The 15,392-nt window shown below is 41.9% G+C and overlaps 1 protein-coding gene across 1 annotated transcript; it reads left to right on the top strand.

Annotated features, from left to right (window-relative positions):
• The first annotated feature begins 857 nt into the window (after positions 1–857).
• Positions 858–14,123, top strand: LOC145360315 (interferon regulatory factor 4-like). Its single transcript, XM_080215491.1, has 9 exons — positions 858–929; positions 1,348–1,550; positions 4,075–4,261; positions 4,484–4,569; positions 4,674–4,809; positions 6,568–6,675; positions 10,247–10,609; positions 12,080–12,195; positions 13,628–14,123. Exons 2-9 carry the CDS (start codon positions 1,350–1,352, stop codon positions 13,766–13,768), a joined length of 1,338 nt encoding a protein of 445 aa, XP_080071617.1. The 5' UTR covers positions 858–929; positions 1,348–1,349; the 3' UTR covers positions 13,769–14,123.
• Positions 14,124–15,392: the final 1,269 nt, after the last annotated feature.

Genomic DNA, 15,392 nt, shown 5'->3' with positions numbered 1-15,392 from the left:
ATACCAACCTCCACACTGACTAATCCTGGACTATTTGGCTCTGGCAAATTGGCAAACCGATTCTTTAGAGCCGTATCTCTCTTAGATTGCCAAATAGCGTGAATGGGGAATTCTGTCTGATGGCCCCCTTTCTTCCACCCCTCCCCTTATCCAGAAACTGCTGGGACAAATTGCAGTATTGCCACTTCGACTGTGCATCAGTTAACCCTAGGCTGCTCTCTGAGGATCAGTTAACCCGGCGGTTAAACAGCCGAAACTAATATTATCACAGTACGTTAAACCAATCCATGCTTTTAAAAAAAGCTATCTACAGTGAGGTGCAATGACAGAACAGATCGTTAATTCATTATGGAAGAGGGGGGAAGAACACTTGGGATAATACTGGGGAAATCACAATCAGATTGGTTTAGTTCCTTTAATGTTACTTATATTCAATTTCTTTCGGAAGGCATTTGTTATACCCGGAATATTGTGTAGAATTGGCACCCAATTTAAAGGTTGGGACCGCTTGCGGTGAGTATTCCACAGAATCGCGATGCCCCATGTGGAGTTTCCAAAATTCAGATTAATTGACTACTTATCGGTTACTCTGATCTGAATCTGTTTTTCTTCAAAAAAATGCCGATCTGTCAAATTTATTCTGACAAACAAACACGTTAGGAATGTTTCGTAGTTGGAAATGGAGCAATGTTGTGTACCGCTGTGGGGGGGATTTTTCACCCCAACGAGATCCTCCAGAGGTAGTGAGTTCTGTGAAAAAAAACACAGGGTCAGGGTATGATTGACAAAACAGCAGCCCCGCCTCCGATGGGGAGTTGAGCATATAAGAGATAGTTCCTTCTCAATTCTTGTGCCGAGTGGGGTCTGCTACATCGCCACCAGTCAAACACAAGTCAAACCACAGTGAAGTTTAAGTGACCAAGCGCCGGGTAAGGCTGAGGGCTGCGTCCAAAACTAAGGCGGGCTATTTTTTGCTTGGGGAGCTTTGCCTTGTAATGTGGAGCAACTTTTTTTTTAAATACCAGACCCTTGACTGAGTGGCGGCCGTGAATTTGGGACAGGATCATTTACCCGCAAACATTTAAAGGCTATTTTGTATTTTTTTTAACGTGGAACTGTCTTGCTATTTTAATCGCGTTCAAAATAGATTCAATTCTATGTCCAGATGGGAAGTCCATTTGGCTCAATGTTTGCGACAAAGGGTTGGGTTGGGAGGTCTGTGTGTGATTTCTAATTTCCTGCCGCGAAAATCCCGCTTTTGATATTGTTTTAAAAATGGGACTTTCGGTTGCATGCACCTTATTTCTGCCGCTTTTTCTCTCCCTCCCTCTCTCTAATGTTGTATAGAAATGAATATGGATTCAGATTGCAACATGGGCCCTGTAACTTCAGGAAATGGCAAACTTCGCCAGTGGTTAATTGACCAGATAGACAGTGGGAAATATCCCGGCTTGGTCTGGGAGAATGAGGACAAGTCCATTTTTCGCATTCCTTGGAAACACGCCGGGAAACAGGATTACAACCGGGAGGAAGACGCGGCACTTTTCAAGGTAACAATTTTATTGTAACTTTCTGGGCTGCTTTGAGTTTCTCTATTTCTGATTTTTTTTTGTCTCTCTCTCGTGGGGGGGAAGGTGTTAGTTTCCTCTTTTTTTAAAAAAAAATGATTTTGTGTCAAAGTCTTTTCCGCTTTGACTGCAGTGTAAGTTTTGCGTGTGTGTGACACAGTCCCGCCTGACCTTTTTGCTGCTCAGACAAATCCCAGTGGGGTTCGAGTGCAACCTTCTGCATCTCTCCTCCTCTTGTGCACCTTAATCCCTCTGCACGTTCTCATCCCTCACCCAGCCCCACTCAGTAGCCGGGTTGCTGCAGTTCTCCCAGGGGTCAAAAAGGGCACACAGTGTGTGTGAAGCCGTGCAATCTTTAGGTACATTTAGTCATCAGATCCACTCAGTGTCGCAGATGAGAGATGCCTTGGGCCACCTCGTCTCTGCTAATTCAGAATAAAATTGAGACAGCGACTGCAGCATGGTCTGTGGCTGGTAAGGTCAGAGGATTTCTGAACGAAGCAATCTTCCTGCTCATATTGCGAGCATTCAGCCCCGGTTCTGCACCGCCAGGGCTCTATCTATGTTTACCATGCTGTACTCGAAGTGCTTTCTATTACACGGCGACTTTGCACGGCACTTTGCTAGCCATTACTTTCAGGAAAAAAAAACTACAACTTAAGTAGGCGTGCGTGAATAATTGCGGTCTGCAGTTCACATTTGCGGTAGGGTTGGACAGCGACCGCCGGTAAAGAGCTCACCCTTTCGCTTCAGGGAAACTGCAGCGTTGCTAAGAAAGATGTCTTGAGTACCGCTGAACACATGGGCCAGTGAATATGAAATGTCACTGAAGTGACTCACACCAATCCGAGATATAGTAATGACTTATTCCCACAGGTCACTATAGGTTTCTTGCAAACGGGTGGTTAGAGAAAGCCTTGCTTCTAATTAAAATCTACTCGGGGGTTTTCGAATTTCCAGTAAAGTTATATTATTCCAAAATGCATGAGTACACAATGAGCGTGGTTTGTGTGTGAAATACATTTTTTTCAAATTACACACCCAAATGCTTCTTTTGGGACTATACTCATTGGAATTCAGAAGATTGAAGGGCGATTTTATAGAAACATAAGATTATGAAGGGAATAGATAAGATAGAAGCCTGGAGGTTGTTTCCACTGGCGGGTGAAACTGGAACTAAGGGGCATGGCCTCAAAATAAGGGGGAGTAAATTGAGGACTGAGTTGAGGAGGAACTGCTTCATCCAAAGGTTTGGGAATCGATGGAATTCCCTGCCCATTGAAGGAGTTGAGGCTCCCTCCTTGAATGTTTTTAAGGCAAGGATGGATAGATTTTCAACAGTAAAGGAATTAAGGGTTATGATGAGTGGGTGGGAAAGCGGAGCTGAGTCCATGTGAAGATCAGCCGTGGTCTTATTGAATGGCAGAGCAGGCTGGAGGGGACAGATGGCCTACTCTTACTCCTAGTTTGTGTGTGCTTTTTATTTAATTGGAAAATCCTTTTTCAGTAAAATGATTGTGCATGATATTGCTTGGATAGTACCTAGCAGTTGGAATAATTTTAAATGATAGGCCACTGAGAATTAGAATATGTAGTTTCCCAACATGAGAATGTCCCAACATTATTGGTGTGGCGCATGGGGTAAATCCACTTTTCTACCATGATGATGCCACACATTTTGTGCTCATAGCTTGTCCCTTGAGCTCCCTGTGCTTCCACACCTGGACTTAATGACCATGGAAGGAATGTCCATGACCTTATTCAACAGGTTGCTAATCGACCTGCTATTGCTTCCCCAGTGGCCCCTAGAGAGGGGTGAAATGTGTGTCTGGAGGTAACAAATCTTAATCCATTTATATGTTAATTAATCAAGTTTTAGATAACCAGTCATTTAACTTGGACACACAGTGTGTCCTTAATTGCTAATGATAATGATTTTTGGAGGAATGGAGTCAGTGGAGAGAATACTTCCTGATGGAAAAGTCTATGCTTTAAAAAAGTTCTTAATCCATTCGTAGCCTCAGTAGTTTTGGATAAGGGGTAGCAAATTCAAAACAGAATTGAGGAGAAAGCAGGTTTCTCCCAAAGAGTTGTGAATCTGTGGAATTTGCTACCCCAAAGTGTGGTGGATGCTGGAACAGTGAGTAAGTTTAAGGAGCAGTTAGACAGATCTTTAATTGGTAATGGGTTGAAGGGTTATAGGGAGAAGGCTGGGAAGTGGGGATGAGGAGCATATCAGCCATGATTGAATGGTGGAGCAGACTCGAATGGCCTAATTCTGCTCCTAAGTCTTATGAACTTATGGATGCCAAAGCACTGCATCTTTTGCATTTAATGGGAATAAAGTGTACAGTATCCAGAATGTTCATTCTTTCCTTGGTGTACATCAAGGTTATTAATTTGTCTTCCTGCTTTGCACAGTACATCTACATGTTTGATGTTTATGAAATGGAGTAAATGTTGGTTGAATTGCCAAACTCATTCTTGCCAAATGATTTCTCCCAAGGCTTGGGCGCTTTTCAAAGGCAAATTTCGCGAGGGAATTGACAAACCAGATCCCCCAACCTGGAAGACGAGACTAAGGTGTGCCTTAAATAAGAGCAACGATTTTGAAGAATTGGTTGAACGTAGTCAACTTGACATCTCAGATCCCTACAAAGTCTACAAAATTATACCAGAAGGAGCCAAAAAAGGTATTTGATCGCATAACTGACTGTTTCAATTGGGCAGTATTTTATTTGGGGGTTGGAACAGGGAGTTTGAAAAAACTGAACAAACTTAAAATATCCTCCGGTCAGCTCATAACTCCTTAACTTTCAAGTTAACGGGGAATTAAAGTAATTGATTTCCATGTAATTTAATTCAAGTTTCTGTGTGTTTATTCACATTTACCATTTTGTCCTTTTTGTTTTAAGGAGGGACAAAGCAAGTGAACATGGAAGATCCACAGATGCTAATCAACCACCACACTTACCCTACCTACCCTTCAATGCCAGCCCAAGTAAGTGAGATCCTGGAATTCAAAGCAATTTGGATGGCAATTAATACTGTACTTCTTTGTGCAAGAAATGTGAAAAGCAATCAGTACTTTATTATGGCTTTCAGATACCCAACTACATTGTTCAGCATGAACGTAGCTGGAGGGAATATGAACAGCCACATCCAGAACTCTCCTATCAGTGCCCCACTGTGCCATTTCCTCCACGGAACCACCATTGGCAAGGACCTGGTTGCGAAAATGGTAAGGATTCCCACATAATTGCCCATGTTGTGGTATCCAATTGATTGTAGGGCCATTAATTCTGTTAATCTATCAATGTGCAAAAAAAAGTGCCCCTCCCCTCATGCTGGGGATAGCTTAATATTAGTGCAGGATAATATGGTAACTTCATCCCGAGAATTACATCCTTGTACTAAGCGACAAAAAAATCTGCCTCCTCATGCTGCTGCAACTTATCTTCAGGCCCTGCTTTTAAATAACTGTACCAATACTTTAGCACAGTGAATCCAGTCAATCTGTCCCTCTCGGTTTTACTTTCAGTATGTGCGAGTTGGAGCAAAAAAGAGAGGGAAACAACTAACAAGTTTGGCAGGATCTTTTAACAAGTTACTCATTGACAAACTTGGTTATGTGTCAGCAGTGGCTCAGTTGACTTAGAGTTTGGAAGGTTAAAGTTTCAAGTCCCACCCCAGAACCTGAACAGGAAACCCAGAATTGACACTCCAGTGCTGTGCTGTTGAAGGTGTTGTCTTGTGAATGATACATTGAACTGAGTTTGTCTTCAGTCCTTGTATGTAGGCGTCTGAGATCCCACAGCACTATTTCGAAGAACAGCAGAGATGCTGTCCCTGATGTTCTGACTAATAATCAATATCTGTCAGCATCGCAGAAACAAATTGTCTGGCCATTATCACATGGCTGTTGTGGGAGCTTGCTGTGCATAAATTTACTCTTACATTTTAGCTATGCTTCAGAAGTAATTAATTGACTCCGTATCTGGAACATCTCTCTTCTACTGCCTTCCCAAATCAAACCATACATGACTCACTTGCACGTGTACTGTCATAAAATATTTCCTCCATCAACACAAAGTGTGGACCTTATTTTTGTGTAGGAATGTTGCTGAAGTTTCATCGGCAAGTTAGCAGAAGTGATCAGTCAGCCCTTGTCTGTAAATTAAAGTGAATTATTGCATAATTATTTCCACGATTCACATGTCTGTATAATAATGCTGATTTGTTTACCAAAATTGAAAAACACTTTATCTGTAAGGAGGTGGTGGCATAGTGGTATCCTCCAAACTATGGGGACCTGGGTTCCAATCGCACCATGACAAATGGTGAAATTTGAATTCAATAAAATCTGGGATTAAAATTCTAATGATGACCATGAAACTACTGTTGTTAATCTTACCCGGTTCACCAATGTCCTTTAGGGAAGGAAATCTGCCGTCCTTACCTGAACTGTTCCTACATGTGACTTCAGATCCACAGCAACGTGGTTGACTCTCAAATGTAGGCGGGACATGACATAGTGGTTAGCACTGCTGCCTCACAGTGCCGGGGGCTTGGATTCAATTCCCGGCTTGGGTCACCGCCTGTGCAGAGTCTGCACGTTCTCCTCGTGTCTGCATGGGTTTCCTCCAGGTGCTCCACTTTCCTTACACCGTCCAAAAGATGTGCTGGTTAGGTGCATTGGCTGTGCTAAATTCTCACTTAGTGTACCCAAACAGTGTGGCGACCAAGGGATTTTCACAGTGGCTTCATTGCAATGTTAATGCCCACCTGCAACACACTAATAAACAAACAAATGCCCTTTGAGATGGAGGACAGACAATTAGGGATGGACAATAATTACTGGGCCTACCAGCAATGCTCGCATCCTGTAAATATGAATATATAAATCTTGCATTTGCTTTTCTATTTAGATTGATAATTTTAATCAGAATGGCATTATAAAACCAGCAGATCATTTAAATGTTTTTCCCATGCTTTGCAGGTTATCAGGTAACCGGATCATTTTATGCTTGTGCACCTCCTGAATCTCAAGCACCTGGTATTTCAATTGAGCCAAGTATGAGGTCTGCAGAAGCACTGGCCCTTTCAGGTAAGTCTCTATGTGGCTATTACACAATAGCTTACTTAATTTGTTACCTCCAGACTTGACTACTCAATGCCATCCTGGTTGGCCTCCCATCTTCCAACCTCCACAAATCTGAACTTCTCCAAACTTCTACTGCCCATTTCTGGACTCACACTTCACCCATCTGTGTTCACCAACCGACATTAACTCCCAATGATTAAATTAGGAGGTCTTGTGGTGCAGTGGTAGCACCCTTACCCTTGAACCACACAATTGGGGTTCAAATCCAATGCCAGGACTTGTTGACCATGGAAGGTGCGTTCACAAAGCAACAGGCTGATATTCAGCTCAGAAATCTTTCCTCAAAGGGGAAAAGAAAGATGTGTGGATGAAAAAGTGACTCAACTGTAAAGTTCACAGCCTTGTTTTCAAATGTTCATCCCTCTCAATCTCTGTCACTTTCTCCAGCTTCAAGATCTCAGCACTCCTCCAACTCTGGTTTCTTGCACCTTCCCCCTTTTAGTTTCTCCACCACTGGCGGCCGTGCCTTCAGCTGCCTAGTTCCTTAACTCTGGAATTCTTTCCAGTTTTCTTGCTTAAACCTAACTCTTTGACCAAACAACTTTTTGGCCAACATCAAATTTGGTTCAATTAAGTGACATGTCTTAGAACGTATCACCACATAAAAAGAGCTGTATAAATTCAAATTGTTGTTGGTAAAAGCTTTTATTATTCTAAAGAATGGATCAAGGTGATTTGTAAGTACCAGTGTCTTGAATGCAGCTGTGAACAGATAAAGCAGAATTAGGCCATTTGGCCCATCAGATCTGTTCTGCCATTCAATCATGGCTGATAAGTCTCTCAACCCCCTTCTTCCACCTTATCCCCATAACCTTTGATCCCCTTACCAATCAAGAACTGTCTTAAATATACTCAATGACCTGGCCTCCACAGCCTTCTGTGGCAATGAATTCCATAGATTCACCACCCTGTGGCTGAAGAAATTCCTCCTCATTACGGTTCTAAAAGGTTGTCCCTTTAACCTGAGCCTGTGCCCTAGGATCCCAGTCTCTCCGACTAATGGAAACATCTTGCCCACATCTACTCTATCCAGACCTTTCAGTATCCTGTAAGTTTCAATGTGACTGCACCCCCCCCCCCCATCCTTCTAAATTCCATTGAGTACAGACCCAGAGTCGTCAAATGCTCCCCATATGTCATTATGTTTTCATTCCTGGGATTATTCTCGTGAACCCCCTCTGGACCCTCTAGAGCCAGGGACAGATGCGGGGGCCAAAATCCATCATATTGCCATTTATGTGTAGAAATGAGAAAGCTACAAGAAATCATCACTTTTTGTTTTAAGTCGTTCTGCATTTTTGTACTTATCCAGATTTTACCAAAAGCGTCTTGTACCACTAACAAAATGCATTTTAGTGAGTTGAACAATGCCGTTTACGCTGGAAAAATTGCCAAGTCGCATCGTATTGCACTGTATAGAATAGTGTAAGGGTACAGAAAATATTATTTCAGTAGCAACAGCAAATAAGTTTACATGTGGCAAGTCAAAGCATCCTCAGTCTTTGGGTGTATTATAAAATGTACAAGGCTTTTTGGAAGCTGTAGTGTTACATTTTTAAGGCAAGAACCATTGTAGATTAACCCAACTCTTGATAAGATTAAACTTATTTCTAACAGCTATCCTTAGAGTAGAATTTGGACTGTGGGTGTGCGAAAAGTGAGGATAGTGTTTTAATCACCGACAAGTATATTTATACTGCTTGCAATGTGTACAATTTTAAGTTTGTGTTACTGCAGCTAAATTGCATATGAACCAATACAGCAACTGATTGAGCACCTAAAAATGCAATTGTCATATTTTCCAACCAGCTTTCTAGTTTCTTTACTTGCTACCTTAACACTGTCACAGAAAACTAGCATTCAGGTACAGCAGATGATAAAGGAAGTGAATAGAATGCTGGCATTTGTAGCTAAAGGAATAGAATGTAAAGGTAAGAAAGTATTGTTGCAACTATACAAGGCATTGATGAGGCTACATCTGGAATATTGTGTACAGTTTTGATCCCCTTATTTGAGGAAAGATATGGTGTCATTGGAGGCAGTTCAAAGGAAGTTCATTGGATTGATTCTGGAGATGAGGGTTTTTTCATGTGAAGAGAGATTGAACAGTTTAGGCCTATACTCTCTGGAATTAAGAAGAATGAGGGGAGATCAAATTGAGGTATACAAAATGATAAAAGGTATGGATAAAGTAGATGTGGAGCGGATGCTTCCTCTGGTGGGGCATCTTAGGACAAGAGGTCATAGTCTTAGGATAAGTGGTAGAAAATTTAAAACAGAGTTGAAGAGAAACTACTTCTCCCAAAGGGTTGTGAATCTGTGGAATTCACTACCCCAAAGTGTAATGGATGCTGGGACAGTGAGTAAATTTAGATTTTTAATTGGTAATGGGTTGAAGGGTTATGGCGAGAAGGCAGGAAAATGGGGATGAGGAATCATGATTGAATGGCAGAGCAGACCTGATGGGCTGAATGACCTAATTCTGCTCCTATGTCTTATGAACTATTATGAACTGTGATCCCCTCTATTTGTGTCACCGATGATTAATTGCGTTTTATTCTGCCCATTATCATTTTTTTTTAAAAATGTGGATCAGCGCAGTCAAAAACCTGACAATAAAGTCACTGTCCTTGTGTCCAATGTTAAATCTAGCCATGCGTCCAACCATACAGTGGATGGCAGACTCTTCAGTTGGGTGCAGAAAGAGGGATGAAAGCTTTCTAAATTGGACAAGTGTGACGTCAGATCCTGCCTGGTATTACTAAGACTTCCTTCCGGCCATCTCCAATCCCCTTGAAAGGCCCTCCCTTCCCCCAACCCTGGCCATGCGATTGGCCTGAAGAACGAAATGTAACATAGAAGATGAAGGCAAAAGGAAAGACCGATTTCACTCATGAACAAAGACGAGAAGATTAAAAAGCGAAAAAACGAAAATTGAATCAAAACACAAGCGCCCAGAAAATGAAAAAGATCGAGAAGTTAAAAGAACCGTGTGTTGTGAATAAAACAACCTCATTTTAAAAAAAAATATAAAGGAGGGAAAATAAGACAAAGGGAAGGATGAAAAGCTAAAAGAAAAAAAAACTTGAAAAAGGTGACAGGTAGAAGACAAATGTGATGTCAGAACTTGCCAAATGTAACTTTGGATTTTTGAAACAATGGACTTTGGAGTCACTTTTTGGACTCCTTCAATCGTAACCTTTATTCTTACCCCTGCTCCTGCCCATGATTTGGCTAAGCTGGGTTTTAGAAGTCACCAGGATCTTCTGAATTTCCAAATGTGGGTTCTGCCTTTCGAATCCTGAAATGCTGCTTTCCATTGCCTGAGCCCAGTGAAGCTGCAGATGTGAACTGATTGATTCGGTGAATCTGTGTGGACAAAATACTTGGACCTAACAAAGGAGCACGGCCAGGCGCCTCGCAATTCCATTATTTTTTTTATTTGCTGAGAATGATTTCAATGACTTTGGGCTTGCTGATGTACTGAACACATCCATTTGATTTGCTTTTACAGACTGTCGCCTGCAAATTTTATTGTATTATCGAGAAACCCTGGTGAGAGAAGTGACAACAACAAGCCCTGAAGGTTGTAGAATAGCCCACGGCCAAGTTGATAAGTTATTTGCAGCCAGCAACATAGAACAGGTGCTATTTCCTTATCCAGACAGCAGCGCACAACGCAAGGGCATCGAGAAGCTGCTCAGTCACTTGGAGAAGGGAGTCCTGCTGTGGTTGGCACCTGATGGCCTCTATGCCAAACGATTGTGCCAGAGCAGAATCTACTGGGAAGGACCTTTGGCACCATACAGTGACAGGCCTAACAAGCTTGAGAGAGACCAAGTCACGAAACTTTTTGACACGCAACAGTTTTTAGCAGGTAACAGAATATGAAATTTCTATATTTCTTTTAATTAATCTATAAATGTAATTAGTTTGTGAAGTCGCTCAGAATAATAGGATCATACAGTGCGGAAGAGGCCCTTCGGCCGATTTGAGTCTGCACCGACACACGAGAAACACCCGAACTCCCATCTATTAGCACTTGGCCCATAATCTTGAATGTTGTGATGTGCCAAGTGCTCATCTAGGTACCTTTTTAAAGGATGTGAGACAACTCACCTTTACCGCCCTTCCTGATAGCACATTCCAGACTGTCACCACCCTCCAGGTATGAAGGTTTTTCCCATCCCACCCCCAAACCTCCTGCCCCTCACCTTGATCCTATGTCTCTTCACGACTGACCCTTCAACTGAGGGGAACAGCTACCACCCTTATATGTGCTGTCCATGCCCCTCATAATTTTACATATCTTATTCATAGAATTATAGAATTTGTACAGTGCAGAAAGAGGCCATTCAGCCCATCAAGCCTGCACTGACTGCAATTCCACCCAGGCCCTATCCCCCGTAGCCCCATGCATTTACCCTGCTAATTTCCCTGACACTAAGGGGCAGTTCAGCAAGGCCAACCCCCCCCCTAATCTGCAGAGCTTTGCACTGCAGGAGGAAACTGGAGTGCCCGGGGGAAACCCATGCTGTCATGAGGAGAACACCCAGACTCCGCACACGCAGTGACCCAAGTCTGGAATCGAACTCCAGTCCCTGGTACTGTGAGGAGACCGTGCTAACCACTGTTTTATCCTAGAAAAATTGTAAAAAAACAAAGTCTGCAAAATTAATTTTTCCACATTTGTGGCCATCTGTGTAAATGTGCAGAAGAACAGGGAATGCGATATTTCATTAATGGGTATCATATGAATGATTATTTAATATTATGCAACTATTTAAACATAAACCTGAAAATGGTGGAAAACAGTTAGCTTGAAATTAGAATATATCAATTAAAGAATGCTTATGTCATAGGATCCCTACAGTGCAGAAGGAGGCTATTAGGTCCATGAAGTCTGTACTGACCTCAATCCCATCCAGGGTCTATCCCCCTAACCCCATACATTTACCCTTGCTAGTCCTCCTGACACTAAGGGGCAACTTAGTGTGGCCAACGCGCCTAACCTGCACATCTTTGAACTGTGGGAGGAAACCGGAGCACCTGGAGGAAACCCACACAGATACGGGGAGAATGTACAAACTCCACACAGACAGTGACCCAAGCCGGGAATTGAACCCAGGTCCCTGAGGCAGCACTGCTAACCACTGTGCCACCATGCTACCCAAGTGCATCTTATGGAATGGATGGGTAACTTATGATCATCCTTAATTGTACTAAGCTGAGGGAAATAGATGTTTTTGGCTTATTGTTGAACAAATCAGGCATTTCCTTGTGCGTGTACTTAAAACCGATATGTCAGGCTGAAGAACAGTGATAATAAAGGTCTTTTTACCCCCAGAATTACAAAGCTACGCACACCATGGCCGCTCGCTCATGCCAAGGTTCCAGGTTGTGTTCTGCTTTGGTGAAGAATTTCCAGATCCACAGAGATCAAGAAAACTTATCACAGCGCATGTAAGTTCTCAATAAGTGCGTAACGCGAGATAAATAATGTAGAAGTGAGGGAAACTAAACATTTTGAGGCGAATTGGTGAGGTGGTACGCAGAATAATCCAATTTGAAATGTGTGATCTGCTGTCAGTATGAGGCTATGTCTGATACTTCAGACAATCTAACAGTGCTGAAAAGTTGCAATCGTCCTCAGTCACGTGTCTTTCTTTCACTTTTGCTGAACCACGGGGCCAGTTCCTCTTTGTGCAGTTATCTCAGTGACTTCCAACAGAAGTTGTAAACAATCACTTCAAAGCAAATGTAATCAATGGCTGTGTCTGATGACAGCTTGTGGCTGTCACGGGAGGAACTGCTGTGGTGATCGAAAAAAAATGACAAGATGTCAAAGCTCCAAGTGAGGACAGAAGGCCTGCCTGCTGTCAATCAAAGTTCATGAGAGCAGAAAATGGCAGGGAGCCTGTTGGAGTGGCTCCGTCATCCTAAAAATTTAGGCCTCCCTGATTATTGGCACCAAAAGCTATTTGTATATGTTTGTAGATTTAGATTTTTTTGCAATAAGATACATGAAAATTGAAAACCACCCCTTCACTCTTCATAGTAGGATAACAAAATTGTTTCCAAAGTCTAATGTATAATGCCAGACTAAATCAAATTTCTCTTAGAAAGGCTTGTTTGGGTGATAATTTGTGCCTGATTAATATTTGAGGAAATCACATTGGTAATAAAAAGTAGATTTGTCTTGGTAATTCCAACTGGATGATATGACCATGTCATAATTTTTACATTTTATTTAAAACTGGACTGAGGGATACTTGCAATATTTTCCTGGCTCCTGAAAGGCTTCTCAGCGACTCAGCAAGTACTGAAATGATTCTCAAACATATAGAATCATAGAATAGAGTCTCTACAGTGCAGAATGAGGCCATTCAGCCCGTCGAACCTGCCCCGACAACAATCCCACTTAAGCCCTATCCCTGCATATTTATCCTCCAAATCCCCCTGACACTAAGGGGCAATTTAGCATGGCCAATCAGCCTAACCTGCACATCTTTGAACTGTGGGAGGAAACCGGAGTACCCGCAGGAAACCCATGCAGACACGGGGAGAACATGCAGACTCCGCATAGACAGTGATCCAAGGCCAGGAATCGAACCAGGTGCTGTGAGGCAGCCGTGCTAACCATTGTGCTACCGTGCCGCCCGAGTCCAGCTCCCAAGTGAAGAGGAATACTTGAGCCTTCACTCTCTGAATCCTTCAGAACGTTCCTGTGACCGATGTCCCAGACTAATGTGGGACTCGTATTTCAGCCATCATATTGTGAGCGGATTTTAACGGTGTCGCATAGTTTGGATTCGGCAACAGGTTAACACAAAATATGTAAGCTTTCAAGCCATATTTTCAAGTAATATAAATATCCCAATCATTTTGTTTTTAGATCGAGCCTGTGTTCGCCAGGCAGTTTTATTACTTCACTCAACAGAACAGTGGACACTTGCTTCGAGGGTTCGAAATGCCTGATCACTCAAACAGCCCGGAGGATTATCACAGATCTATTCGACATTCGATCCAAGACTAAAATTCTGAAGACCAATCGTTTCGCCTGACAGATTGGCCCAGCACTTTGCTCTGGAATTCCATTAAAGAAAATTATTTCATTTTCTGTCGGACTGCGAACAGCACGGATAAGCAAAGTAGTTAAAGTTACTGCTGAAGACTGCCACAGCGCTGCCCTGACACTGTCATGTTGTGAGTGATGATACACTCTGGACAATAGATAATTCCATTGGCCACCTTGCTGTTCAGGAATGAAAACCAGTGAATTTGTCTGCATCTCATTTGGAGCATTCTCTTTTTTCTAATTTATTTTGGCAATTCTCAGGGAAAATTTGTTTTTTAAAAATTTTTTTTACATCATTGATGTAAAAGCAAATTCTGGGATATAATATCCTAAATATTTTTTTAATAATTTAGATTTTTTTTGAACTGTTGAACAGTTTTTTTTCAATTAAAAATAAAATTTAATACCCAAAGACAATTGAATAGGTGTTATTCTCATGGTTATAGGTGTGCAAAAACTTTTCATTTCAATGATGGCAAAAATCTTTTGAATTATAATTATGGATTCGTTTCTGAAAACGCCATAGGAAAAAACAAGATTCCTTAAAATTCTGCAAGTGACAATCTGCAACAAAGATGGTAACACAACAGTAATTAACATTAGCATCAAACTAGTTCTGAAGCATTCTGTTTTCTTGTTAGTCAAATGACCTTTTTTACGTCCCATGTTTACCAGCTGTCATTATGGCACTGCGGTAATTCTGGCCACAATGTACAGAACTCAGTTTCTTCCTGGTACACACATAATTGATCATTTGCAAAGGACCTTATAACGCTGAACCATAGCATTACTTTTTATTATGCTATATATAATTCAAATGGGAGTAATTGTGTCGAAGGTGCACTTGCAATCGTTGGATGCAATCCTTTGGCTATAGGGCACAATTTTTTTCTTTGTCAGCCATTAAGGGTACAGAATCTGTCTAGATTAACAGAAAGATCATGGAAAAAAGATGAGAAGTCAGTTTTTAATGTAGATATGTGTTAGTTCATGTTCTTGATTCCAATACTTATCACAGTTAATGTTTGATTTTGGTAAAAAATTAACTTCAAATGTTGAGTCAGAATTAATAGAGATTCATCTCGAATGATTGTTCTTTTTAAAGCAAAACATTATAAGGCAGCTTCAGATAGTCAGAAATCTAACCTTCCAAAAGGCGACTATTAGGAATACTGTAGCAGCTAATCTGTTGGTGTCTGCCGTCAGTTAGACTTGCCCTTGCTTAAAGTTTTAAAATTTGTTTATTTGTGTCACAAGTAGGCTTAAGTTAACATTGCAATGAAGTTACTGTGAAAATCCCCTAGTTGCCACACTCTGATGCCTGTTTGGGTACACTGAGGGAGAATTTAGCATGGTCAATGCACCTAACCAGCACATCTTTTGGACTGTGGGAGGAAACTGGAGCACCCAGAGCAAACCCATGCAGACACAGGGAGAACATGCAGACTCCGCACAGACAGCGAGCGACCCAAACAGGGAATCGAACCTGGGTCCCTGGCGCTGTGAGGCAGCAGCGTTACTCACTGCCACCCCAGTCATTATAGATTAACTTATTTTGCATCACAGACATGTGTGGTGCGAT

Source organism: Carcharhinus amblyrhynchos, chromosome 2 (assembly GCF_965287045.1).
Source record: "Carcharhinus amblyrhynchos chromosome 2, sCarAmb.v2.hapA, whole genome shotgun sequence".
In the NCBI taxonomy this organism is placed as follows: domain Eukaryota; kingdom Metazoa; phylum Chordata; class Chondrichthyes; order Carcharhiniformes; family Carcharhinidae; genus Carcharhinus; species Carcharhinus amblyrhynchos.
The sequence above is the reverse complement of the archived record's forward strand: the minus strand, read 5'-3'. Positions and strand labels throughout refer to the sequence as shown.

Coding starts and splice junctions, on each gene's coding strand:
- LOC145360315 (XM_080215491.1), top strand. CDS start 1,350: ATGAATATGGATTCAGATTGCAACATGGGCCCTGTAACTTCAGGAAAT. Junction 6,676..10,246: donor AGAAGCACTGGCCCTTTCAG/GTAAGTCTCTAT, acceptor TTGCTTTTACAG/ACTGTCGCCTGCAAATTTTA. Junction 10,610..12,079: donor CACGCAACAGTTTTTAGCAG/GTAACAGAATAT, acceptor TTTTACCCCCAG/AATTACAAAGCTACGCACAC.